The 27,688-nt window shown below is 31.8% G+C and overlaps 1 protein-coding gene across 1 annotated transcript in view; it reads right to left on the reverse strand.

The window, feature by feature from the left end:
- LOC118179681 (kinetochore protein Spc25-like) overlaps window positions 1–27,688 on the reverse strand; it is a 45,677-nt gene that overhangs the window by 11,562 nt on the left and 6,427 nt on the right. The window contains exons 3-5 of the mRNA XM_085811274.1: window positions 17,490–17,603; window positions 17,266–17,358; window positions 8,366–8,491 (exon numbers count right to left, since the gene is read on the reverse strand). Coding sequence (XP_085667400.1) covers window positions 8,366–8,491; window positions 17,266–17,358; window positions 17,490–17,603 — 333 coding nt within the window. The remainder of the gene's footprint in view (window positions 1–8,365; window positions 8,492–17,265; window positions 17,359–17,489; window positions 17,604–27,688) is intronic.

A 27,688-nucleotide genomic window follows, 5' to 3' on the forward strand; every position in this document is an offset into this window, starting at 1 on the left:
TAAGACCAATAGTATATTGTTCATTTTGTTCAAAGACTTTTGCAATCTTTCAGTGAGTTTCATAATTCTGTGAAGGGCCTGTCTTTATTGGCAAAAGCTGAACAGCGTGCCAATTTACAGCCTCATCTAAACTGAACTTTATACCATGCAAAGAGCTTTGAAGAGAGAAAAACAAGTGGAAGTTTGAAACCACAAGGTCAGAATATGGTAGATATTGGAACACATTTCACTCAGCCTTCGATAATTTTTTCTGGGGAATCCTTCTGTGGTCTCATGTTGTCATAATAATCGTAATGTCATCTTCATGATTAGCGAACTCTGGACTTTCCTGGATGATGGATTTGATTGAACTATCCAAGTGCTCGACAGTACATACTGAATTGTTTATTTGTTTCCTTGAAAGGAGCTTTAATAAATACCTTTAAAATGCTACCACACTGAAGGTTATATGATGAATATCTGCTTTTGATGTGGTTTAAGCTGAATCATTATATAGGGACCAACACTATTGGTAGACTACATAATAAACAGTCCATTTCTCATCATCAATTATGAGTCACACACAACCAAAAAAAGAGCTTTTCTTTCATTTAATGAGCATACTGCAGATGTTTATATGTATCATTAACTGCACTTCTTTGAGGTCATGAGAACCCAATTATTGCACATCTTGGTTTCTTCAGGTTTCTCTGAATGAAGGGTTTGACTCAGTCACTGCCTTTATTCTGTCAGCATCAATCTCAGTTGACCCATATGACCAAGAAGGATCAAGGCCCGTCCACATGAGTACGCTCCAAACATAGCTGACGAACGCGCTTTTACATTACCAGGGTAAAAGCGTCCAAACGAGTATGCTTGCGAAGAGCGCGTTTAACCAATAGAATTATTTTGCGAAAAAATCACGTGACACTGTAATATAGCGTCAACAGAGCTGTTATCTTATTACTTCGCGTGCTTCTGTATGTTTTGCGGCAAGTTGTCCGAATCAGATGATTTTTTTTAATAGCTGAAATTTTACTATTAAGTGCAATTATTAAGCAGAGGCAAAACTGCAAAAAATGGCAAGAATGGGTCCGAAAGATTTATTTAGAGCAACATGTTAAAAGTATTTTTTTTTTTTTTTTTTTTTACTGCTTCATTTGCGAAATGAATATCCGGAATTATTAAATTCCTACTATTATCTCACACTCTCCCTATATCTTGTTCAAATTTTCAGTACATAAAATGCTTTTTATTCATCCACTCAAGTTCAAATACAATTTTTTAAACTTGTAGTGAATGACACTTGATGCTAATACAGCTTTTTCACATATTAAAATTTTTTTAATTTTTAATTAAAAAAAATATGTTTGTATTTTTATTTATTTATTTATTTATTTTGTATTTTTTTTAAATTTTTCTTTGTGGACCTAAGTAGGAATTGACTTAATTTTTTTTATATTACTTATTTTTTAATTACTTCAGGATGAGTATCGACCAGTTTGACAGACTTGCAGATTCTATATTGTATGAAAATTAGGATTTATAAAATTGGTTTCGAATACAGTATATAAAGAGAATTAAATTACTTAATTCTCTTTATATACACCATCCGCCATATAATAAAACCAACTTCATATTTTTAACTCCCCCTCCCTTGGTCTTTGTTTTTCTTTTTATTTATTTTTTAATTTAGAATGAGGTTCAAACTTTGTACAGTTCATGAGAAATTATGTGCATGATAAAATATGCAATAAAGTAAAAATAAAGAGAATTTATAGATGATATATGATAAAGAGATGCAGATATATTATTACATAAGGATTTCTATTTGCAATGCACATTTTTAAACTAAATTAAAAACAATAATAATAATGAATAAAATAAGAAATGAAAACAATAATAATAGGTAAAATAAGAATATAATGATTCATGATTAAATATAAGAAACACGTTTCAAAATGAGAATAAGCTAACTGAATTATTTACTGGCTACAGGTGAGGTTCGAACTTGCAACCTTTCCATTCGCAAAGCAGCGCGCTGACCACTCAGCTATCTGTGATAGCAATGTTTGTGAAAAATAATGTAACAAGTAGAAGTTGCTGCAAAGGTAATTTAATTAAATTTCAATAAATGATTGCTGTATGACACAAGTTGTAACTTTCCTCCAAAATTTCGTAATTGTATTTTATTGAATACTCTTTCACAGTCAACTGCTTTATTTTAGAAGTTGTTACATTGCTGAAGTTAGTTTTTGGTGTACTTAATATTGCGATATTTATAGAGCTTTTTATTACACATGATATAGCCAATATTTTGAAACGGGTAAGCAAGAAGGTTTTCTGATTATGACACGTGATAAAAACTCGGTCGGCTATTGGCTATACGCGCGCGTCGCGGGCAAAAAAGCTGAACAGGAGCGTACTCAGTTTTACGTCTTCTGCGTCATGCGAATTTACGCCGGCATCAAAAAAGTTGCGTCAACTACGTCGGGAGCGTCCTCGTGTGGACGGGCCTTTAGGGTTCGTAGCCACATTTTAGTTAAAAAAATAAGCACCTAGAAGCACTTTTCAAGCACATTTTAAGAAAAAAATATAATCACCTGTCTAATTACATATACACAACTGCATGACCTTAAAAGAAAAATTAGATTTGTAATTTAAAATATGAGAAATTCAATAATTATTATGAGAGAATGAGAATTACTCAACCATGGAAAACAATTACATTAATTTTTTTTTTAAATTTTAAATAACAGTTAAATTTACAGAACTAGTTTACAATGAGAGGAGGAAAAAACTACCCAGAACTAAATTATATTACAAGATTTAAAGATGGAATTTAAGTTCAAAATAGAGAAAATAAATAATAATAAGCCATATTTATTATATTAGCTTGGCACCTAAAAATAAATACAATTTATTTTTCCAATCCTATTAATATTTAAATAATTTAACTTAAATCAAAATTCTGAACATTTTCTAAATTTGCATTGTATAACAGTTTTCCCTTTACAGATATTGCAAGCAAAGTAATTTAAGTAAAAATAAGTAAAAAAAGAAACTTTTCTGAAATCAGAAGGCGGGAAATTGCTTCATGCAGTCATTCTTTAAAAGTAAAAGCTTAACTAACCGGCATTCTCAGAAATTGACGAATATCTGAAAATTCTGAATAGTCGAGCGTAACTGGTAAAAGAGGAAAGGGGGTAGATTGTAGCCGTTTTTTTAGATTTTTCAGCTAAATGATGCTTTTGACATTTCAATATGTGAATTACATAAAAAAATAGTCCAATGGAACTGAAAAATAATCCACTTAGCAAGCACAGTAAAACTGTTTTATCTCTGCGAAATATGGCAAACATTATTGCGCAATACGTGAGCCTTAACTCTTCCGATCGTGTTGTTACGCAATCAGAATCAACAGCTGCCGGTATTCGTACCGTCATGCGTCCATGTGGGATATTTTAAGGGCTTTTATTTTTTATCTTCAAATATAAAGTACTTGTAAGGACCGCTATGAACCCTAAGCATTGTTAAAATAAAAATCACTAAAACAGAATTTTGTGAACCATCATTATGACCTACATTCTTATAGGAAATTGGAACCATAAATTTTATAGCTTGGTACATGCTCTTTTCTTTATGGAAGTAAAACAGTGAAATATAGCAAAAATATACTTTAATATATTAGTGTATCTATTGTCAGCTTGCAAAATCTTTAAATTTCAGCTCTTCAATAGAGGGATTCTCTATTATTTTTAAGAATGAAGCTAGACTGTCGATGTCAATTGCCAGAAATAACATAGGTGTAATGGTTGTAATACTTTCAGAAATGAACTAATGCCTCCTGTTGTAAAAATGCTTCATGACTTTTATCAGCAATGTAATACTTTTGTCAATTTAAATACAATAATTTAGTTATGAATTTCATTTTTTATGCAAAATAATTCAATCTGCATAGATGAAAAGATATGCACGAAAAGATATGTATTAAAAACGCTATCATCTTCCAAATAATAAATTAATTTGATTGAATGTACTTTTAAAATGAAATTTAACAATAAAATTGCATAATCAATCAGTATTGCATGCTTTATCGTGTTTAAAATGTGTAATTTTGCACATCTAACTGATATTACAAATAATAATAGCATACCTGCCAACCTCTAAAGATAAAAATTCAGAAGATTTCTCCAAAATTCAGAACACAAAGAATTAATATCATGCTTTGATATTAAAAAAATAACAATTTATACAAATAGAAAAAAGAAAATTGTACTTACATTAGTAAATCTCAATTAAGTAGTAACTAAAAAATTTATTAGGAAACATAAAACAAGAACTTAATGTTACACAAAAAAATTATTGCAATGAATTTAGAGTGCATTTTTTGGCTTTAGCCAAAAATTCTTTGGAAAATTTCCTGTCATAACAATTAGTTTCCTCATAACATTTAGCAATTAAAATGTTTTCTAGAGTTTTTGGTGAAATTGAAGAACGAAACATAGTTTTGTTTTTCTTCACAACACTGAAGACTCTCTCGCACTCAGCATTACTGTGTGGAATTACGAGAATAGCACATAAAACTCTTGCTAGACTATCATATTTTGGTGTTCCATCAGCTCTTTTTATTCACATCAAGTCTATCTTCTCCAGAACTGGCAAAGTCTTCAAACTGTGCAGCAGAAAATTGGTTCTGTAGTTCATCTAAAGCATCATTTTGGCATTCGATTTCTTTAATTGTTAACAAAAATGGAAATTTATCAATAAAAAAACGAATCTTTTCAAAAGATGAATTTTCAATTTGTTTCAAATTTGCCACTTCAGCATTTAAAAGAACTTCATTTTGCAAAGGAAACTTCCTTACAATGTAATCACAGGCTGAGGAAAAGTACTTTCTAACACATTGAAAAAATTCTTTTTTCTTATGATCTTTCAAAGAATTTACAAATTCCCTGGTTTGATTTCCAATTATAAGATCATTGTCATCCTTTTGATTTGCTAAACTATTATAGGCAACACGAATCAACACACTGTTTTTCACAATGAACGGTTTTATAAACTTAGTATAAAGTTCTTTCAAAAGATCATTAAGAATTTGGATAAGCAGGGGAGATTTTGGTGAAGCTGATTGTAGAAGGGTATTTACACTTTCAAAAATCTTATTGGTACTTAACACAAAACTACAATATGCTTTGTTCAAATCCGAAGAAAGAAGATAGAAAATCCTTTCCTCCCGGCTAATAGAAGACTGTTCCTTCTTCCCTTCAACTTCTTTAACAAAGTTGACCTTTGAGGAGTATTCCAAGCATTTTCTTTTTAAAGGGTTTGATTCTGTGTGTTGGCTTTTCCCTTTTAAAGCATTTTGATTAGAAGCAAAGTTGGTTTTCGGAATCTTATATGCCGACAAATTTGATGGGATCTGTGGTTTCGTTTTGGTCTCTTCGTGGAAATATTTTAGCAATGCATCCCACTATTCAATAAACCTTTCTAGTGCTCTGCCTAAGGATAACCATCTCATGCATACATGTTTCAGAATTTTTCTCGTTTCACCAGAGCACAATTCTTGGAAATTCTTTAGGTTTTCTTTCCTTTTTACACTTTTTTCCAGATAGAAAAACACATCAATCAGAAGCTGGTCAATATTTAATGGTAAAGCAGCTGCAGCTTTTTTTTGCTGCCAAATTAATTAAGTGGCATGGGCATCCAATAACAATTAATTCATTTTGTTCTTTTTTGAGGAAAGAGGCTACACCCTTTTTGTCACCCACCTTGACATGAGCATGAGCACCTTGACATCTGCACCAAATGAAATGCAGTTTGATATTGGGATGTTAAGTTGTTTCAACTCATTAATTACCAAGGAGGCAATATTTTTACCCGTAGCGTCTCCATTTAACAATGGACGATGCAAAAGATGAGTTTTCATTTCATTAGAAACATCACAGAAATATGTGACAACGATGGGGTAAAGCTTCCAATCGCTGTCGTTGCTGCCATCGATTGACACCAAAAATGCTGAATTCTGGAGTGCAGCTATCATTTTACTTTGTGCATCGCAAGCAATTTCGTTCACAATAGAAGATGTTTTCGTGCGAGCACAAGCATATTTCTGAGCAATCTTGGAGTCAGGAAACATCCGTCTGAAAAGTTGACCGGCGTGATCGGCAGCGCTTAGCGGCAGGTTGTGTTCGATAAGGAATGCAGTAAACAAACACTCTGTCAAAATGACATCGGCATCCGAATTCGTAGCCGAATTTGAAAAAAAATCATCCACTTTCTTTGACGTTGTCGAAGTCGAAGCATTAACTTCATGCTTCACAATGTCGCTTCTTCCACCGTGACTTATTATGAAGTCACACACGCACACGTTGCAAAATGCATTGTTATTTCCTTTGAAGGATTCTTTAATTGTTGGAAATTTGGCTTTGTGGGCAGGCCGAAAATATCGAGAATACGTTTTTTTTAACTCATTTCGTAACAACGACATATTAAGAAAATTCGTAGCACGTGCAAACAAACAAACAAACAAACAAAAAAAAAAAAAAAAAAAAAAACACAGAATGCGACAATCCATGCTCGCTGAGTAATTCCCTTGCTGCTGAAGCGAACGCGAAAAAAATAATGTGGCACCCACAAAGAAAAGAGTGGGAGAAACAAGTTCAGCGCATTGGATTGGCTGGTTAAGGGGCGAGTTGAAACCACAGGTTACTGGATTCGAAGTAGTCGGTAGTTGGCGGTAAAACACGATGCAATTGGCAAAAATCGCTGAATTGGCGAAAAATTCTAAAATTTCGACAAAAATCACTAAAAACACTTGAAAAGGAAAAATCGTAAAAAATGGATTACGATCATAAAATCGTAAAGACAAACGCATTTTCGTAAAAATTACGAAAAATCGTAAAAGTTGGCAGGTATGTAATAGTAAAGAAAAAATAATAATAAAGCTGGGGATTAGGCTTAATTTCATCATTATGGCTGATATTCTGAATATATCACATATGTTTGTAATGCAAGCTGAGATTTTGTTCATGAATAACAATTTAGTATTGTTATGGTTTTATATTTATTTAGTTTGCTATTTTTAATAGAATTGTTATTAAAATTGTTTTATATTCCCGTGCAATGCAGCACGAGACTTATTTGAAAAGAAAGCTACGCCGAAAAAGAAAAAATACAGGAGCATGCACATATCATAAATAGATATCGCATAATTGTACTTTTTTGCTTTCCAGAAAACTCGAGAAATTACAAGAAGCTTTTACAGCATATAAATTACAAGAAGCTTCTCATGCATTTAAAAAGCTGAAGGAAAACATCTCAATTCAGTTGTTTGGATAACTGTTGTTTACAGTAGTGAATTCGCAGTGAAATCAGATTATCTTTCTCTGTTTTGAATTAAGTTCTGCTGAACGTTTTAATAGTTTAAATGATAACTACTGCGAGATATTGCAATATTGTATGAATATCTCTACGGAAATTTAAGCATTTTGTTTTTATTTGTTGTGATAAGAATAAATTTATTCACTTTTCATCGGACTAGTGCATTGAATTTATTACAAACCCGTACACATGCAACAGTATGGTAATCCTAAAAGAATAGTTTACTACAAATCCTATAAAGAATAGTTACCTAGACTACAAAGCTCTAGCAATGATATTGGATTAAAAAGCAGTATAAAGCCAAATAAAAACTTTAACCATGATCATCAATAAAAAAATACTTTTTTTAATTTTTTTTATACATATTTCTCAGTTGTATTGGACAGATATGAAGATTTACTATGAATGAAATGTACTAAAATGTTTTTGTAAATTTTTAAAATAAGGAATTGACAACTGTAGAGTAAAGCTTAATCCTGAATATTATTGTGATGATAAAAGTTAAATTACACTACTAGCAACTGTATTTGGCAGTATTTATCTTATTTACTGACAAAATATTATGTGGTGAAAAGCAATTGTTATTCTCACTATTTAAGGCTTACTAGTGGCTTAACAGATAAGAATGAACTGCTTGCATAGGATAAAAGTTAGTTTTCCTTAGAAAGTCCTCCATGAAGACACCCCCTTAAGCAGATAACCTTAGTGTGCCATAATCATATACTCCTAATCTAGTGTAAATGCTGCTAGAAACAAACAAGAAAAGCAAAGAAAGAATTTATAGACTGATAAAAGAAAGTTTAAATAATAATGAAATAAATTAAATTTTTGTTTAAATTGTTAATTCTAAATTCTTCTACTGATAATAAAAACTGTCTTTTAAAACTAAATTTGTTGATGATGATTTTTAGTTTAAAAATGATTAAATGACTAAGTTTTTCTATTAATCCTTAGACGAAGTCTGTTTGATAATACATCTCTGGAAGGAAAAGAATAAACTTACCTTCGTAAATTACACCATCTGTTGTTATTTCAAATGTATAAGTATCTTGTGGTTTAGTCTTGTTTATATTGTGGAAACTAAATAAAAGTAAATCTTTATATCCATTTTCTTTTGTTTCCAGATGATCTACATAAAAATGAGGGAAACAAATCTCAGCATTATTATTTTAATTAATAAAAATTATTTTGGCAATTAAAAAATTTTAATGTATAAACTATCCCCAAATAATTGATAAATAATGGAATTTAAAATAACAAGACTTAAATATTAGAAGCTAGATAGTACACAGCTGATTGACTTGCCAACCTACAAGACTAAAAAATTGGGAGAATTTTCTCAATGGCAAAATGATTTTTTAAATGATAAAAATATAAAGAAAGAAAATAGATTTTTAAATAATGAAGTAATTTTAAATAATAACTAATTAATATCTGAAAGTTCAGTTACTAATTCTTAAATGCAAATAGTACGAATATACTTACATGTAAAAACATTTTTAGGTACTTTTCCGTTTCGTCAGTGCAAACCTCGCCAAGCAGACATTTTTGGTGACAACATATAGTATACACATAAAAAATGTTAACAAATGTTAATTCTAAAAATTTTTTATTTTGAAATTTTTTTTTTATTTTTTCATTTTAATATCATTTAAAATTTTGTAAAAAGCCAAAAAATAAACACAATAAATTTGTAAAAAGACATTAATTTAAGAATTTACTATGCTTTCATGGTTCAACATCCTGATTTGCCGGTTCATATCACATGACCCCAAGTAATCTCATCTCACGTAAACTACACTACAAAAATCTAATTCTCTCAGTAATTTTCTACATTAATTTCAAGTTAAATCTTAATTTGTAATACAAGTTTAAATGCAAGAATTATTTTAATTCGTACGAATAGCTTACTCGGAAATTACGTAAAACCGCAGTGCTGTACTTTGCTAGTGCATTCTCATTAGAATTGATGAATTTAACCTTGACCTTGCCTTTTCTGTATTTTCGCCTTCAGGTGAGCTGTATGATTGATTTCATCCTAATTGATTTAATTACTGTGAATGTCCTTACGGCATAAAATTGAACCATCTGGTACAAATTCTATGTAATTGTATGCCAGTATTGAAAGAAACAATATGATAAGAAATGGCTGCAAATTGTTTTGAAAATGAGGCGTAAAAGGTTAACAGGAGGATATTCCATTTGGTTGTTCCATTACTGGCGATTTTATCGCCTATGCCGGCAAAAAGGGAAATGTACCCATTTTTATTATTAATAGAAAAAAAAAAAATAAATAATAAATTTAGTTTTACTTGTGTTAAATGTTACTTGTGTTTTACCTTTTAAAGACCAAATTCGGACCCAGGTTAATTTTTTAATTACTTTTTTTTAGCCTGTCATGTTTTAATACCTTAAGTCAAAGGTTATTAGTCATTTCAGTCAGAGGGGAAAAAAATTTCATATTATTTGATTAACTATCCAAACCTGACCAAAATCACAGGGCAGAGCGCTGCGTCATCAAAATAGGCAGAATGCGTGTTTATATGGCAACCACTAATGCACACACTTGTGTTTTTAGGATTAGAGCATCATCTTTGTGATTTTGAACAACAGATATAGATTCTGCCACAGATATTATAAAGAATTGCATGTATATACACTGCGAAAAAAAAGGGCGACACAGTTCTATATCTCCCGCTTTACTTGCCCAATTGAGGAAATTAAACTTGCACTTTTCATGTCTCGAAAGCACGACTTAGGATATGTATTAGATTTATATATAGCTTTGTTGTAATATAGGTATTTTGACACAAAATCGGACTTTTTATGAAATGACATGCCTACTTTTTTCCATATTATGACTCAAATTATACTAAACTGCAAAATTTTGAAAAAAATCACACGATTAATTTTTAAAAAATTAGCTCTCAAAATTTTAGCTCCTCAATGTTAGTTGAATTTGATATATATTTATTAATATCTCTTTTTTTATTAAACTTACTTCATTTCTTCTTCCAAAATTTCAAATTTAGGTTCATTCCAAATAAAATTCACCCGATTTTTTATGATTTATGTTAAAAATTTGTATTTTTAAATAATTTTTATAAATTTTTTGAAAAAGTTTTGAATTATAACCTATAAAATTTTTACCATCATATTAAAGTAGATGCATTTCTAAGTATACCTGCAAAAATTGAGGGGTTTTTTTTTTTTTTTTTTTAATTCAAAACTTCATAGGATATATGTGAATTTACATATTTGCGAGTTTTGAAATTAGGCATATATGTTATAAGCAATAATAATGCCAAATGTGGTTTATGCACTTTGTTAAAATTGTTTGAAATAATGAACAATAACTTTTTTCACTAGTTTACAATGAAAAAAAGAAAGAAAACGGATTGCTATCAATTAAGAAGTTCGGCGAGTGAATTACTCTTGGCACAACTGAAAAAAATATGCCAAGATAAATTTTTTAATTTTTCCATAAATTTCACACCAAATTTTACAAAATTTAATATTTAGGCATAATTTGAGTCGTAGATCCGAAGTATGGGGGAAAAAATGTTATTTCAGAAAAGTCCAATTTTGTGTCAAAATACAGGCTGCTGGAACAGGGTATTCAGAAAGTAAGGAACGTTTTGGAATTAAAAAGAAACTAAGTACAAGAAAAAAAAAATTATTATCTGCATCAGAAAGAGCAACTAAAATTCTACTTTTCTACATAGTCACCAAAAAAATTGAAGCATTTATCATAGCGGTGGACAAGCTTTGAAATTCCTTTGTCATAGAATTCTGCCGCCTGCGATTTCAGCCACTCAGTGATGCGCACCCGCAGCTCCTTGTTGTCGTCAAAGGGCTGTGTTGCTAGCCAGTTCTTCATTCTTGGAAACAAGTGAAAATCACTAGGTGCAAGATCAGGACTATAGGGCGGATGAGAAAAAAACCTCCTATTTGAATGAATTAAGGAGTTCTTGAGTGCGGTTTGCCATGCGAAGTCGGGCATTGTCATGCAAAAACAAGATTTTTGACGTCAACTTTCCTCGACTCTTGTTTTGAACTGCTCTACTAAGGTTACGCAAAGTTTGATAGTACCGCTCAGAGTTTATTGTGGCACTACGTTCAAGAAAATCAATCAGAAGCACACCTTGCCTATCCCAAAACACAGTCGCTATAATCTTCTTTGGTGACAAGGTTTGCAAACATTTTCTTGGTCTTTTGGGGGAACTTGTGAGCCCCCACTGCATGGACTGTAATTTTGTCTCGCAATTCACGTGTCTCACCCACGTCTCGCCACCAGTTACATTCGATCCAGTAATGAATCACCACATCTGTCATAGGCCTCCAGAAATGTCAAAGCTGCCCCCATTCGCTGACCTTTATGGTGGTCTGTAAGCAATTTCGGCACCCATCTTGCACAAAATTTGTGGTAGCCTAGCTTTTGTGTGACAATTTCAAACAACAAAGTCTGTGAAACTTGTGGAAAACTAGGCAAAAGCTCCGTTATTGTGAAACGGCGGTTTTCACGAATCTTTTCATCAACTTTAGCTACCAGTTTGTCAGTCACAATGCTAGGGCGTCCACTCTTCTCTTCATCGTCAACATTAGATCGGCCATTTTTAAACTGAATGCACCATTTCTGGATTGAACCTTCATTTATTACGTTGTTTCCGTACACTTTACACACTTGCCGATAAATTTCCATAGGTTTTAGGTTTTTTGCTAACAAAAACCCTATCACAGACTGCCCCTCACAACTGGCGGGATTTTCAATTGCAGCGCACATTTTAAATTTGAATATCGAAAAAACTGGCAGCGTGGAAATGTTCCCGTTGTGATGGCTGGACGCCGACTGAGATGCCAAGCACGCAGACACCAAAATATATGTGATCGGCGCATGCCTAGCGACGTCAGGCGGAAACGTTCCTTACTTTCTGAATAGCCTACGTATAAATCTGATATATATCCTAAGTCGCACTTTCGAGACATGAAAAATGCAATTTGAATTTTGTCAATCGTCCCAGTAGAACAGGAAATATAGAACAGTTCCCCCCCCTTTTTTTTGCAGTGTACATACATGTTTCAAAATTTTTATTATTTAAATTTTATGCAACTGTCAGAATTAATTCAATTTTTCTTTGTCTTAGAACTCTTCTCAAGATAATAATAAATCCACATTTATTGGTAAAGAAGCTTCACTTGTAGCTGGCAAATTTAAGAGGAGACAAGCGCACCTCATAATTTTCAGACCTGAGTTTTCCTTTTTTAAGATGCCTGCAATATCAGTCTTCAAGCCTACCATTACTAGTGAATTGGCAGCATCAAGTGCAAAGCAAGCGATAATCCAAAAGGATTGCATTTTCTTTTAAAATTTTAATAATTACCTATGCTATATTAAAGCCTGGTGAATCTCCTTCTAAAGTTCAAAAAGAAAATTACACTGAATTTCGGAAAACACTGGACTAAAAAAAGAAACAACAAGATAGAGTTTTGCATCAGTATTATTGCTTCCAAATGTAGAGATGTAGAATGGAGCTGTTTTAATACAATAATACCTGAAGATTTATTTTTCATACTCATTTCTTTAACAATTTCCGCCACTTTTGTCCTTTCATTTAAATATTTTATAAGAATTTCATTATCAGGAAACATTTTTCTAAATAAAGTTCCAGCATGATCTTGTGCATTCAGTCGCAGGTTGTGCTCCAGTAAAAAGAACTCTTTTAAACTTCAGTAAGGTTTATCAGTAGAAAGTACAAATAGAGATGGCCCAGATGAAACAGCAAAACATTTTATCAGATACTGGATGAATAGGCAATTATACTAACATGCAAACATTGCATACTTTTGATATATCTGAAAAGTGAAAAAATATGTAATGCCATTCTATAAAAATATTTAATGTTTTTAATTAGATACATTTTTATGCATCCAATGAAAAACATTAAATATTTTTAAAAGAAAATTAAACTGCATGTGTTAAATGCATTTCTATTTAAATCAATATTATTAAAAATTAAAAATATAATATTCTTAAGAACCACATCTGTTGCTTTTAAATGGCTTAGTTTGTGAATCAATAACAAACAGGTTCAATCTGAAAGATAAATATCTTGCAATTTTTGGAATGGCAACAAACAGACTAGAATGAAAAGTGAAATAAGAGAAAATCTTGTTTCAAGGCTAATGACCTTTTTGGTACAGAAACAAATAAAATTTATATAAAATAAGCTTTTCTTTAAAATGGATAAAATAATTAATGAACTAAAAGGATAAAAATAATTCATCACATAGTTAAATGGAAACAAATAATTCTCTTTATGAAATTTATCTACAGTTTTTTTACCACGGATAAAAAAACATGGGCGCCTAAATAACAAAATCTAATAATCAAACTGCACATTGTTAAATATAATTATAAAAAACAATCACTTGTATATTATAATCAAGGGTGCTCCTTGTTTTATTGCATAATAAATGCTTTTATAATTTTTATACAAAACTGTAAATGAATTTTGTAAACAAAAAAAGTATTATGCTCTTTCTTCTTCTATACTATATGATAAACTATTTTTATCCTCATACTTGCCAACCTATGACACTCAAAAGTCAGGAGATTTTTCACAATGTTAAAAAGACTTTTTAAATGATAAAAATATAAATTTTAATAATGAATTAACTTTAAATAGTTACTAATTTTTAAATGCAAGCAACACAAAAATGCCTTACATATAAAAAAATTTTTTTATTACTTACATAGTTTAAAAAAAAAAAAAAAAAAAAAAAAAAAAAAAAAAAAAAAAACTTTAATCAGTTTTTGTACAAATGTTATGAACAGTGGCAGATATTGCTTTCGTTAAGAAAGAAACTTCATAATTTTGTTCATAGCAATTGCCATGTAGGCCTGCTTTCACTAATAAAAGTTTTTCTAATGTGTCATCACTAATATTAGATCTAAATTTAGTCCTCGTTTTCACAACAACATTGAAAATCCTCTCACACTCTGTATTACTATTGGGAACTGTCAAAATGGCCAACATAATTCTAGACAGTTCATGATATTTTAAAATTCCATCAGCACCTTTCAGTTTTCCAATTAAACTCCACTAGGTGTTAATCCTAGCTGATTTTATAACTCCATCCAAGTTTTCTAATTGTAAACTGCAAAATTATGACTGCAATATTATCAGTGGCAACATCAATATCATCATGTTCGATGACTAAATGAAGTAACAAAGGAAGACTGCTAAAAAATTTTTTGTTCATATAACAGAAGTATTAAGATTAAGCCAAGTTCCATAAAAATCGTGAGAAATTTTAAGAATAAGAAAAAGTCGGGAGAAATATATTGTAAATTGGGTTGGCGGGAGAGCGGTCGAAAATTGGGAGTCTCCTCCCTAAATCGGGAGAGTTGCCAACTCTGTATCCTGTATCCAAGTTGGCTTGACAATGTTTATCTTGCGATTTGATTACCCCCCAATCAATATTTGACTTGAAGAACTTGAGTTCATTCTTAAGATTCAAAGATTTGGGGAATAACCAGAAAAACCATAAATTCAAAACAAAGTAAAGTTATTATACAAACAAAGCACTTCATGAAGAAAGCTTTGCTATGTACAAAATTTAGCTAACAGTTAATAACAGTAATATGTAATATAATCATTGATTATGCAGTTTTTTGTACTTTATAGTACTGAATTCTAAATTAATACTTCTGAATGTGGTTCTTCTAATTTTTTTGGAGGTTGTACAGAATACCTTTGCTGAACACAGACTTGCAAAATGCAGTTTTGCATATATACATTATCTTTAGTTTTATCAATTTAATTTGTCCAATGCAAGAATTTTAATTACATGCAGTAAGCTACAGATCGTCGGCCACATTGTGATAGCCATCTTTAATGACTTGTTTGAAAATTTACTCATTAAAGAAGTCAGACATTACCTAGAACAGTAAAATTTGAGTTTTAAAACTCTCCTGATTCTCGATAATGCTCCAGGACGCGATGCTGAAGCCCTCACAACACTGCATCCAAATGTAGAGATTTTATTCTTTCCATCAAATACCCTTTCCTTAGTCCAACCAATGGATCAAGGCATTATAAAAACATTCAAAGCCTATTATATCCAGCATGTTTACATTTCTGCAAATAAAAGTTGTAGACAAAGGAAAGGACAACACACTAATGGCATTTTGGAAGCAATTCAACATAAGATTCTGCATAGAATTGTTCACACTCACATGGGAACATATAAATTCATCAACAGTAAATGCTTGCTGGCACTGGCCAGAGGTTTTAAAGGACAGGATCAACTGAAATTGAAGTCAAAGAAATTGTACAAACTTCAAAAGCAATAAAACCACAAAATATTTTCAGATGTGCAAGAAGGGGAAAAATCAAAGAATTAATAAAGAATGATGATCATGGAATGACAAATGCAGAAATGGATGATCTTTAAACCTCAACCGATGATGAAAGCAGCGACCTTTAATGTACAAGAAATTAACAGAATTGTTAAAATAGGCACAGGAACTGTCTGATTTTATAACGGAGACTAACCAAAATGAAAAAGAACAGGACACTTTAAGAAAAGGTATTGAAACATTTTGCACTCCTTACTGTGTAAAATATTTAATGAGTTGCATCCAACATTGTCCTACACAAAAATCACCAGCTATTTAAAAAAATAATTGTATCACATACCTAACTATTAAGCAGTAATAGAAATCCTTTCGATTAACATTTGCTTCATTTTAAATATTTAGGTTTGTATAAATTATACATACTTTCTTAATCTGAACTGTACCAAACCAGTTTTTTTTTCCATAGAAAGTCAACTTCACAGAATATGATTTTGCAATATGCGCTATGTGTTAATAACATAACCCCCATGTTTGGCAATGTTTTATTGTATATCATGAAACACTTTTAACAAAATGCATACAGTTATTATTCTATTATTTTATGTGACAGTATTGTACTGAAGATACTAGCTCAAATGAGTGAAAATTGCTCTGAGTAGTGAAATTCATAGAAGAGAACCTTATTATTAAAAATCTACTAAAAGGCTCTGTTATTTAAAATGAAATTTAATATTTAGTTATTATGTCATAAAAACATTAACTGAAAAAAAAAATGTAGAGCTGTGATCCTCTTTTCATTCAATCTTTCATTATAATGCACTTTGTACTGAAGTACTGAAGGTGTACTTTGTTTACTTCTTTTTATTGTGGCAAAATGGGTAGTTTTAGAAGGGTCAAAGTTCTCGAATCTTTCATCTCCTGTTCTGCATCCCTTAGGAAAGTGCACATTTTGATCCATACATCATGGCAGTTGTAGTTTGAGTATGAAATACTTTGCAAACAGTTATTTAAAATTCTTTTGGTTTCTTTAGTCTGCTCCCTCTCCACACACAGTAACAGCTAAAAGATGGATGCCTTCAAAATGAATTCCCTTGATAAAGGAGCCAGCACTATTGTATAAAACAGCCATTTTTATACCTGCACATATATTATATTCAAATACTTTCTGGCAGTTTTGTAATCTGTATATTAAAAATCCTTTGCAGTAATTAGTAATAACAATAACAAGAACTATGTGCCAATACCTCTACCATTATAATGTTATATACAAAATTATTAATATCTAAGGTAATAATTTCCTAAATATAATAAATTTATATTTTTATTTGATTAAGTCTTTGTTCATTGCAAAATATAGCTATTATTCAAAGTGCGGATAAGTGCACACAAATCAATAACACACCTCATAGATTCATAGTGAATAATCATCTCTCAATTCATTTTTGACTGATAAAGTTAAATATTAGACATCATCTAATAAATAAATATGTTGAAAAATAAATAACTATATAAATATGTTGAAAAATAAATAATCAACTTACAGCGAACACGTTTGATTTCCAGTGCAAGATATTTTTCATATAATGACAGTTTGTTTTTTCTGATTTCATTCATCAGATGACATTTTTCTTTCTCTACACAGAATATTTTTGGTTATTTCATAGCAACAAAATTTTCTCAGCACATGAAAAATAAGAATTTCCTTTCTCTAAGCATTCTGTTTGTTTTCTAAATTTATAATAATAAAATAATACAGAATTCATACCTCTCTTTTTCTTTTCGAAGAGAGATTGGAGTTCGTTTTGTTTCTCAGAAAGTGAATTTTGTCGCTGAAGTAAACTTTCTACTGTCTGCCTAATTCCATTTCTATTAGCATAATCTAAAAAGATAAATAAATGAAAGAATAACTCAGATTTTTAAATTATGCTATGTAAAATTATAGAAAACATTTACCATCCTTTATAATTATAAAAAAGCAGAGTGGTGACACTTTTGTAAAGAGTACAAAAAAATACATTTATAAAAAAAATCTTTTATTGGTATTAATATTTTTCAAAGAATACCTTTTCAGTTTTTAAACATTATTTTTACACGATTATGTTGAAATAAAATATTTTATATATAATCAAACAGAAATGTACAAATTTCTTTAGGACTATCGATAAATAAGATCATGATTCAGACTACCATTAATGTCAAATGGTGCCAATGTGATTGCATTAACACCTTTTTTTATGTACCATATTCTTTATGCAGAAACTCTAACAATCTAATCATTTATTTTAAATAATTTGGATATATCCAGTTGCAGTTTTTCCATGCAGTATGTCTTCCTGTCACTATTTCTAAAGAAAAGAAAAAAAAAAAAAAAAAGTTTTTTTTTAAATCACTCTGTTATTCTTGACTCAAATGAGGAGCTTTATCTTCACTGTAGAGATAGATCGTTCACCATGTCTCTATCCTTTTCAATTAATTCATATTCAATCAGCTGACAACTGTAATCAGATTCAGGGAAAATTATTGTATCAGTCAAAAATTTTTAAAAACAATATACTGCGGCATTGCAATGGAAACATGCAAAGTTTCCGCTTTGTAGAATTCAACCGCAATTTTATTTTTTGCATTCTATGAGATATCGCAGAGTGTGTACGGAGACGCAACAATCTGCTTTTCGTTGAAGTTATTTTGAGTATGAGAAAGTTTATTTTTTTATAAATTTGACACCTGCCTCACTCCACATTGGTGACCAATGCTGGACATTGTAAATCCTTCTGATCATTTCATATAATTTGGACTGTACGAAAATGGAATTATACTTCCATATACAATGGATAAAGTATGGGTTGCAAAAATAACCAATTTCATTCCTTCCGATCCATCTCTGTGGTTCACGGTGGCGGAATCTACTTTTGAATTAGTGGTTCTAAAGACTACAACAGAATCCAAAAATATAATCACTGTATGGCAAACCTACCACCTGAAATCACTATGACAGTAAGAAATATGATCATTTCTGTTGATAAAAAGCATTCATATGAAATGAATAAGTGAATAGCATGTTAATGTGGCAGAAACATTTGTTTTGGAATTATTTTTACAACTACTTATGAATATGCAGTCTATTTTAGCATCAATCACCCCTATAACCACATAAAAGACTTCTAAAATAGTGCATAAAATATTGGAAGTATCACCTACCCAGGCAAGCGCAGTTTCTAATTTTTGTGCATCATCCTATATTGAGCAGAGCTCTGAACTGCTTAAACAGTAATTTGCTTTGCAAGGAAGTTGCTTTTCACCGACGTTCAAGAAGTCATTCTCATAATTGTAATTTTCATCATATTACTAATAACGAGAAATCCTCTGCAAAAAGTGGTTTGTGTTGGTACCACCACGAATTTGCTTCTAAAACCAAGACGTGTACCCCATCTCGAAGCCTAACAGCAATATACATGCTAACAAGGTTCTCTCAACCACACTCCATCATGCAACAGCGGGTTCAACTGAGCACAGCCACAGCCCATCAATGCCATTAATGCACTGGGCTCACAACCTCTCCTTCAATGATATTTATTACAAAATGTTATTGCTAAGCATATGCAATTTAGTTAAAAATTAGCTGATTCAACATATTAAGCATATAGAGTCATTAAGTTATTTTAAAGCAGGAGGCATGAAAAATAAGCAATGCCCTTACCGGGACTCCTACCTGGACCTCTTGAATATATACCAAGTGTGCTAACCATTACAACCACAAAGTCATGCTGGAAGGAAGGAGAAAATGAAATGCCGTTATAGATTCAAATTCTGCGTAATATCTTCTTTTAATCATTTTAATTTTGAGAAAACAAATTTGAAGATTGTAGGGTTTATATTTATTTTAACTAACATTTATTTTAAGTTTAAACTATCTTTCCTGTCAAGCCTTACTTTCCCCTGGAACTGCCAATGCCAGAGTATGTAAATTTCAGTAGAACGCGCAAGGATTCAAATTATCAGCGGAAGTATTCTGATTTAAATAGAAAGGAAACGAGTTCGAGGTGTGATATTCTTACTTCACGAGCGCGGAGGTAGTTGGCCAGAAATTGAAGAACCCCGCGTTTCGGCCTGTGTGCTTGCCTGGAAGTAGTGTTAATCGTTCAAGTGATCTTCAAGTTTGCTGAATTAGCAGCGGTATTGTAAAACGCGGTGAGTTAGTTACTTTTAGAGAGCCTCGTAGTTAGAGTCTTGTCTTTAGTTTCTTTTCAGGCTATTATTTTTATTTTACCGCCGAGTTGGCGTAAAAAGGGTACGCGAGGCGGTATATTTCCCGCAATTATACAAAATAGTAACGGCGTATGTCAGGTCCTGCAATCAATGTCAGTTAATAAATGATATTAATTACAGCCCGGCCGGGTACTTAAATAGCATTCGCGCTACATTTCCGAATGAAATTTTAGGCATAGATCTTCTTGGTCCCTTCCCCGAGAGCGAGTTAAATAAAAATCGTTTTTTTTTAGTAATAGTAGATCATTTTTCAAAATGGATAGAAATTGTTCCACTTAAACGCGCGTCAGCCAAAACAGTCGCAGATGCATTCTTACACAGATACATTTTAAAATACGGTGCACCGATAAAAGTCATTAGCGATAACGGAAAACAATTCATTAGTCAAATATTTGAAAACATATGCAATGGACTTGGCATACGCCATATCAAAATGGTTCCGTATAGACCACAGGCTAACATAGCAGAAAGAGTTAATAAAAACATAGTAAAAATAATTCACAGTTACGTGAGCACACATCACAAGCGCTGGGATGGCTACATAAATGAATTAGCTTATGCTTTAAGAACGGCACATCATGATACTACGGGAAAAACTCCAGCAGAATTATTTTTAGGCAGAAAGTTAATTATGCCTTTAGATAAATTATTCTTTGTGCAACAAAGAGAGCAGGAGTTTAAACAAAAAGATGTGCAAAAGCTCATTGATCAGGAGCTTAAAACCTCGGATACGGCAAGAAATAGGCAGAAACTATATTACGATAGAAAACGCCGTGAAGCAGATTTTAAAGTTAGGGATAAAGTATTGAAGTGGAAATTTTCTTTATCAAGTGCCCCAGACAATTTTATGGCAAAGCTAGCTCCAAAGTTTGAAGGCCCCTATGTAATTCAGGAAATCAAAGGAGTAGTCTTATATCTTAAGAACGAGAGAGGGGAAATCTGTAAAGCAAGTCCCGACCAGGTGAAAAAATACTATAATCCAAATGATTTTGAAATCCTTAAAAGTTTCTTGCAGGACTCAAGTCTAAACAAAATAGAAGGTCCAGAGACTACAACAACTATTCCACCACCCAAGAAACAGAGAAATGAAGAGAAACCTAGCACTTCTACAACCCGGACGTCGGTATCAAAAAGAAAAAAATAATTTTCAAACTCCAGCGTTTAAGAAAAACAAAAATACAGATGCACCGGGTAAAGAAACCGTGGTAAAGAGAAAAACACCACCTACAAAGGATAGCAGGAGAAATTACACATCAAGGAGAACGCGCACACGGCCACAGAGTCAGGTGCCAGCAAGGCCGCCGTTCCGGAAACTGAAATGCCAACAGGAGGCACAAAAATACGAGGAACAGAAGAAATTCAAGAAGGACTCCAGACCGGAGGACGTCAAGACCAGCCATCCCAGGGAGAAACGGAAAGGCCAACAACCAGACGATTACTCCGCCAAGAGGCCAGCATGTAGAGGACGCAAAAGAAAAAGTCAGGTGGACGACACTCGGAGGGCAGTAAGGAGAAGATTAACATCCATGAAACCTCTAACTTGGGACCAATTCTGCCAAAAACGAATGACGGAGTTTCAAGCATCGAAAACTCAAAGATAAGTTAAAACCTTCTATAAATATTTTTCTCTTTTGTTCCGAAATGTTATGCATAAGTATGAAGTTCTATGTTTTGACGAAAGTCAATATGTCTCGGTTGAGACTTAGTTTTGTTTTACTTTATTTAGCTAAGGCAAAAGTATTTTTTTTTTTAAGTGTAAAAGCTAAAAACAAGCATTTTCTGTTGGTCGAAAGACTAATTCTGTTATGTTAAAGCCAAAATTTGGCCGAAGATAAAGATAACTTCGTATTCTTGTATTAATAAGAATTTTACTTTCAGTGCCGCCAGCTTGGCGAAGAATGAGTAAAGTAAAAATTTATTTTCTCTTATTCATTTTATGGTAAATTGTAAAAAGCATATGTATTAAAATTTTGTAAATGTATGTAAATACTTGAATGTTATGTAAAAGTAGAATTTAGTCTAGAAGCATAAAATTGTAGATGCTAAAAGTGAATGCTTAGAAGCAATGAAGTCAAAATTTAAGTATTAAACTGTAAAGTCATGCTTTAGAGTGAAAGCCTGCATGTTTAAAGATGAAGAGGGGGAAGTTAGAATGAATGTGTTTTGTAGGGTTCTCCACCTACATTTGAATTTTTAAGACTATTAAAGTAGCTCATTGAGTGGTAGAATGTCGAGTAAGGTGTGTCTATTTGGTCATTGAATTCTAACAAATCATGGTGGTTAGGGGAAGTGTTGTAAGACTAAAACACGAATATTCACGTTTGACACCACACACGGTGGAGAGCCAGGGTAAAGTTAAATTAATGCTTGAAAAATTGAATGAATGTGAAGTAAGCAATAACTAAGAAAAACGAATCGTTTAAAAACAAAAATTTATTGTGTCAAGAAAGTGTAAATTATAATGTATGTAGAAAGATACTGATACTTATTCCTTCCAGATGCTGGAAGGAAAGACCAAGATTGATTGATGAAGTCCAGGAAAAGTTGCTGTAAGAAGAGAGCTTTGTAACGATCAACAGAATTTTAGTATACAAATGATTACATAAGATATTTTTTTTGTGTAAACGAGGTTCTCGCCAATTAGTTCAGAATTAGAGAAACTTACAACAGGTCGTTTGTAGGACCTGCTTCCAAGTTTTCCAAATTCTGGCAGCGGCAAATGTAGGGTTAATATTTATTTTAACTAACATTTATTTTACGTTTAAACTATCTTTCCTGTCAAGCCTTACTTTCCCCTGGAACTGCCAATGCCAGAATATGTAAATTTGAGTAGAACGCGCAAGCATTCAAATTATCAGCGGAAGTATTCTGATTTAAATAGAAGGAAACGAGTTCGGTGTGATATTCTTACTGCACGAGCACGGAGGTAGTTAGCGAGAATTGAAGAACCCCGTGTTTCGGCCTATGTGCTTGGCGGGAAGTAGTGTTAATCGTTCCAGTGAGCTTCAAGTCTGCTGCATTAGCAGCGGTATTGCAAAACGCGGTGAGTTAGTTATTTTAGAGAGCCTCATAGTTAGAATCTTGTCTTTAGTTTCTTTTCAGGTTATTATTTTTATTTGACCGCCGAGTTGGCGCTGTTTGTGAGCGTCAAGAGCACGCACTTGTAATTTATTACGTTGAATAAAAAGGGACTTAAACCCTTAACAAGACTCTGTCTTTTATCCAGTTTTCACAGTCACCTCTTGGTTGCGTGCAAGTTGGAGGCACGCAACGCTACAAGATAATCAGGAGAATAGAAAACCTCGTATACATAACAACTCCTTTTAAAGTGTGACTGGAGATTAGAGGACACAATTGCCAAATAATGGTAGTGGTAAGAATTCTCATCCACCACCTTTTAGTTCAGGTGCCACTGTAGAATCATTAGGATTTTTTTTAAAGCAGGAGATGTGAAAAATGAGCAATGCCTTTGCCACCACTCGAACTTGGACCTCTCGAATACGCGCTTAGTGTGCTAACTGTTACACCATGAAGGCATGCTGGAAGGAGGGGGAAAAAACATTATAAGCACATGATAAACACGATAACTGGTGCAATTAAATTCAGCTAGTAGTAAAGCGTGATATTTAGGTATGCAGTTTAAAATTAGCTGGTTGAACATGGTATTTAATACAATTTAGGTTGATAGAAAAGAATGATGTTAAGCATATGTAAGTAAGAAAAGTACAGTAAATCTTAGTATTATTACTGAAATATATTTCAAGTCTATTATTATAATAGTTTAAATTATATTATTATAGTTTTAAAATCATTTATTTTTTCAGATTTTTATGGCCCTTAGAAAGCCCCCCTTTTTTTAAAAAAAATCTACAACATTAAAAATATACTGCTGGAGACATCTTACCCTAAAAGGATAAAATCTTTAATTGCATTTAAATGGAACACTTGATCAATTAAATGGCATTTGAATACTTGATCAGCTGAATTTTCCTTGTAGACTTTTTTTTTTTTTTTTTTTTTTTTTTTTTACATTCAGAGGCCACCTGATTGGGTATGTGCACCAGTTGCTGCATTGTGGAATGATAAAAAATGTGATGTACATGCCTGCCTAAGCCTATGTCCGTCATTCATCAGTCACATGTGCTTCTAAATCAGCAGCATCCACTGATCTGCTGTTTACTGTGAGCATATTTTTCATGAAGGCATTAATTTTTCTGAGACGCACCACTGCACATAAGCATCTCTCTCAGACAACTTCCTTACCTGAGCAAAAATAATTCCATCTATTCGTAGTTAAAAAATTCAGAAGAGAGAGAATGGAAATCAGACAAAATAATAATGAACAACTGAAGAATAAATTACAGATGGAAATGGTGACTGGTAAAAGTTTACAATTGGGTCCCCCTTGTTTATTTGGCCATTCTTTTTTGATGCAAAGATCAGCACAATTTCAAGATGGCCACTACACAAAACCAAAATAAGAAGTCAAATAATTCAGCGTTCATAGCCACATTTTAGTTAAAAAAATAAGCACCTATAAAGCACTTTTCAAGCATATTTTAAGGAAAAAAAATAAGCACCTGTCTAATTACATTATACACAACTGCATAACCTTAAAAATTAGACTCGTAATTTAAAATATGAGAAATGCAGTATTTATTAAGAGAATAAGCATTACTTCAACCATGGAAAATACTTTTTTTTTTTTTTTTTAATTTTAAATAACAGTTCAATTTACAGAACTAGTTTACAATGAGAGAAAAAAACTATGCAGAACTTAAACTATAAATTTTGTAAGATGATGAAATTTCAGTTCAAAATAGAGAAAACAAATAATAATAAGACATACTTATTGTATTCACTTGGAACCTAACAATAAATACAATTTATTTTTCTACTCATATTGATATTTAATTAATTTAAATCTAAATTCTGAACATTTTCTAAATTTTCATTGTATATCAGATTTCCCTTAACAGATATTGCAAGCAAAGTAATTTAAGTAAAAAAGAGGAACATTTCTGAAATCAGAAGACAGAAATTTGCTTCATGCAGTCATCCTTTAACACTAAAAGCTTAACTAACCCGCATACTTGGAAATTGGCGAATATTCGGACAGTCGAGCATAACTTGGAAAAGAGGAGCGGAGGGGGGGGGGGGATAGACTGTTGCCGTTCTTTAGATTTTTCCGCTAAATAAATGTTTTGACATTTCGATATGTGCATCATATAAAAATAAACCAACAGAACTGAAAAATATTCTGCTTAGCAAGCACAGTAAAGTGTTCATAAACAAATCTGGGACCGAACATCAAAATTAATTATCTCTGCAAAATATCGCAAACGTTATTGCGCAATACGTGCATGCCGTAATTCTTCCCCACCTAATATTATGCAATCGGAATCAACAGCTGCCGGTATTGGGAGAATAAAGAACTAAATAAAGAAAAAGAAAGAGACTTACCAATCTGGGGTGTTTTTCATTCTAATTTTCAACAGACTGCGTTAAATTTCCGGAATAGAATCATTCTTCGCTTCGGTTGGTAGACCGCAGAACTTTTAGTCCTATTCAATCCAGATTGGAAAGTGACAAAAAATAAAAAGTCCGTTGCTTGTTTTGCAGCGAACTGTAACAGTTTCAATATTTGAGATTTTGCAGAGAAAGGAGAGAACCTCCCAACCTTCATACTGTATAATGTACTGGGCAAAAAAATGAAATTATTTTGACTATTCGATTACTTTCCCTTTATTTAAGCCATTCAGAAAATTATTCCTTAGAAAGCTAATCTGTGTTAAAACACAACCATTTTTGGAAGTATACTATACTTCATCAGTGTTATATATGTAACTGTAACTGTATCTATTATTATCTTTAATCATAACTTTAATATAGAATAGTAAATGAGTAATGTAGAATAAACGATGTTTGTGTACATCTTGTAATCATCACTGAGCACGTACCCAACACATATAAAATACAACACATGGCGCAAAAGAAAATCTTTTTTGAAGAACCATGCAGCCTCGGTAAAGATGTTCTAAACAAAAACATCATGGGAAGTTGTTTACTGTGAAATTGAAACTTATATCGCTGGTAAGTGAGTTGTTTATTTTTATTGGAAGTGGCTAAAAATACATATATATAAACTATTTAAAGTCCTAAATTAAATATGGATGGATTAAAGCCACCAAGTAATCTAAGTTTCGAAGGAAATTTAAGCGAAAACTGGAAGAAATGGAAACAAAAATTCCAAATTTATATGTTAGTGTCTGGTGGTATTACTAAATCACCTGAAATTAAAGTAGCTATTTTATTGCATATAATTGGTGAAAAAGCACTTGAAAAATTTAATACTTTTAATTTAAGTGAAGAAGATAAGAAGGATGTTGACAAAGTAATTGAAGCTTTCGAAAATTTGTGCATACCGAAAGCAAACGAAAGTGTTGATAGACATATATTTTTCTGTCGAACACAACATGTAGGTGAATCGTTTGATGATTTCTTAACCGATTTAAAGAAATTAAGTAGCAACTGTGGATTTGCAGAATTAAAAGATAGTTTAATAAGGGATAGAATAGTAAGTGGAATTCTAAATTAAAATCTCAAAGATAGATTATTAAGGGAAGATCAGTTAACATTGGAGAAATGTATTAAAATGTGTAAAACTTCTGAATTAGCAGAACTTCAGCTGAAAACTTTAACTGAAGAAAATAAAATAGAAGCTATCAAACATAATAAATTTCGACCTTCAGGGGAAAAAAGTCAGCCTTGTAAGAAAGACTATCATGTAAAACAAAAGCAACAAAGTACTAAATCTTCTTCAAACTGTCAAGGAAATAAGTACAATAATCCAAAACCATGTAGAAAATGTGGAACTTTTCATAAGTTATACAACTGTCCTGCTTATAATAAGATTTGCTTGTACTGTAAAAAGAAAAATCACTTTTCAAAAATGTGCACTTTTAAAAATGTTAATGTTGTACAGAATAATTTAGAGCATGAGTTACATAATAATGGTAATGAATATATTTTAGGGTCAGTAGAATATATAAATCCATTTTCTAAAAATAAAACCGAATGGTTTGAAAAACTAAAAGTAAACATATCTAAATATTTATTTGTTAAGTTGGATACTGGAGCTCAGTGTAATGTGCTACCATTGCCTAAATTTAAACAATTAAATTTAAGAGAGAAATGTTTGACTAAATCAAAAGTCACTTTAAATAATTAAATGGTACTACAATTGATGTAGTTGGAAAATGTAAATTATTATGTGAAACATCGAAAGGGGACAAGGATGAATTTCAAGTTGTAGCATGTGATAAAACTGTTCCAGCTATTTTAGGTTTACCTACATTGCAAAAATTAAACCTAATACAAAGGATTTGTACAGTAAATCCTGATTCTAATGAAAAGTTACCAGAACTTTTAAAAGGATATCAAGATTTGTTTAAAGGAACTGGGAATTTAACTGGATATACATATCATATTAAATTAAAACCAGGAGCTGTTGGTAAAATAGAACCCTGTAGGAAAATTCCACTTAGCTTATTAAATCCATTAAAAAAGGAATTAGCAAGAATGGAAAAAGATGGTATTATAAAGAAAGTTAACCAACCGACAGAATTCGTGAATTCATTAGTGGTAGTAAGGAAAAAGAATGGAAATTTAAGAGTGTGTTTAGATCCTCAGCACCTT

This window comes from Stegodyphus dumicola, chromosome 2 (assembly GCF_044657685.1).
Source record: "Stegodyphus dumicola isolate Sdum_Otavi_A_Nest chromosome 2, ASM4465768v1".
NCBI lineage: Eukaryota > Metazoa > Arthropoda > Arachnida > Araneae > Eresidae > Stegodyphus > Stegodyphus dumicola.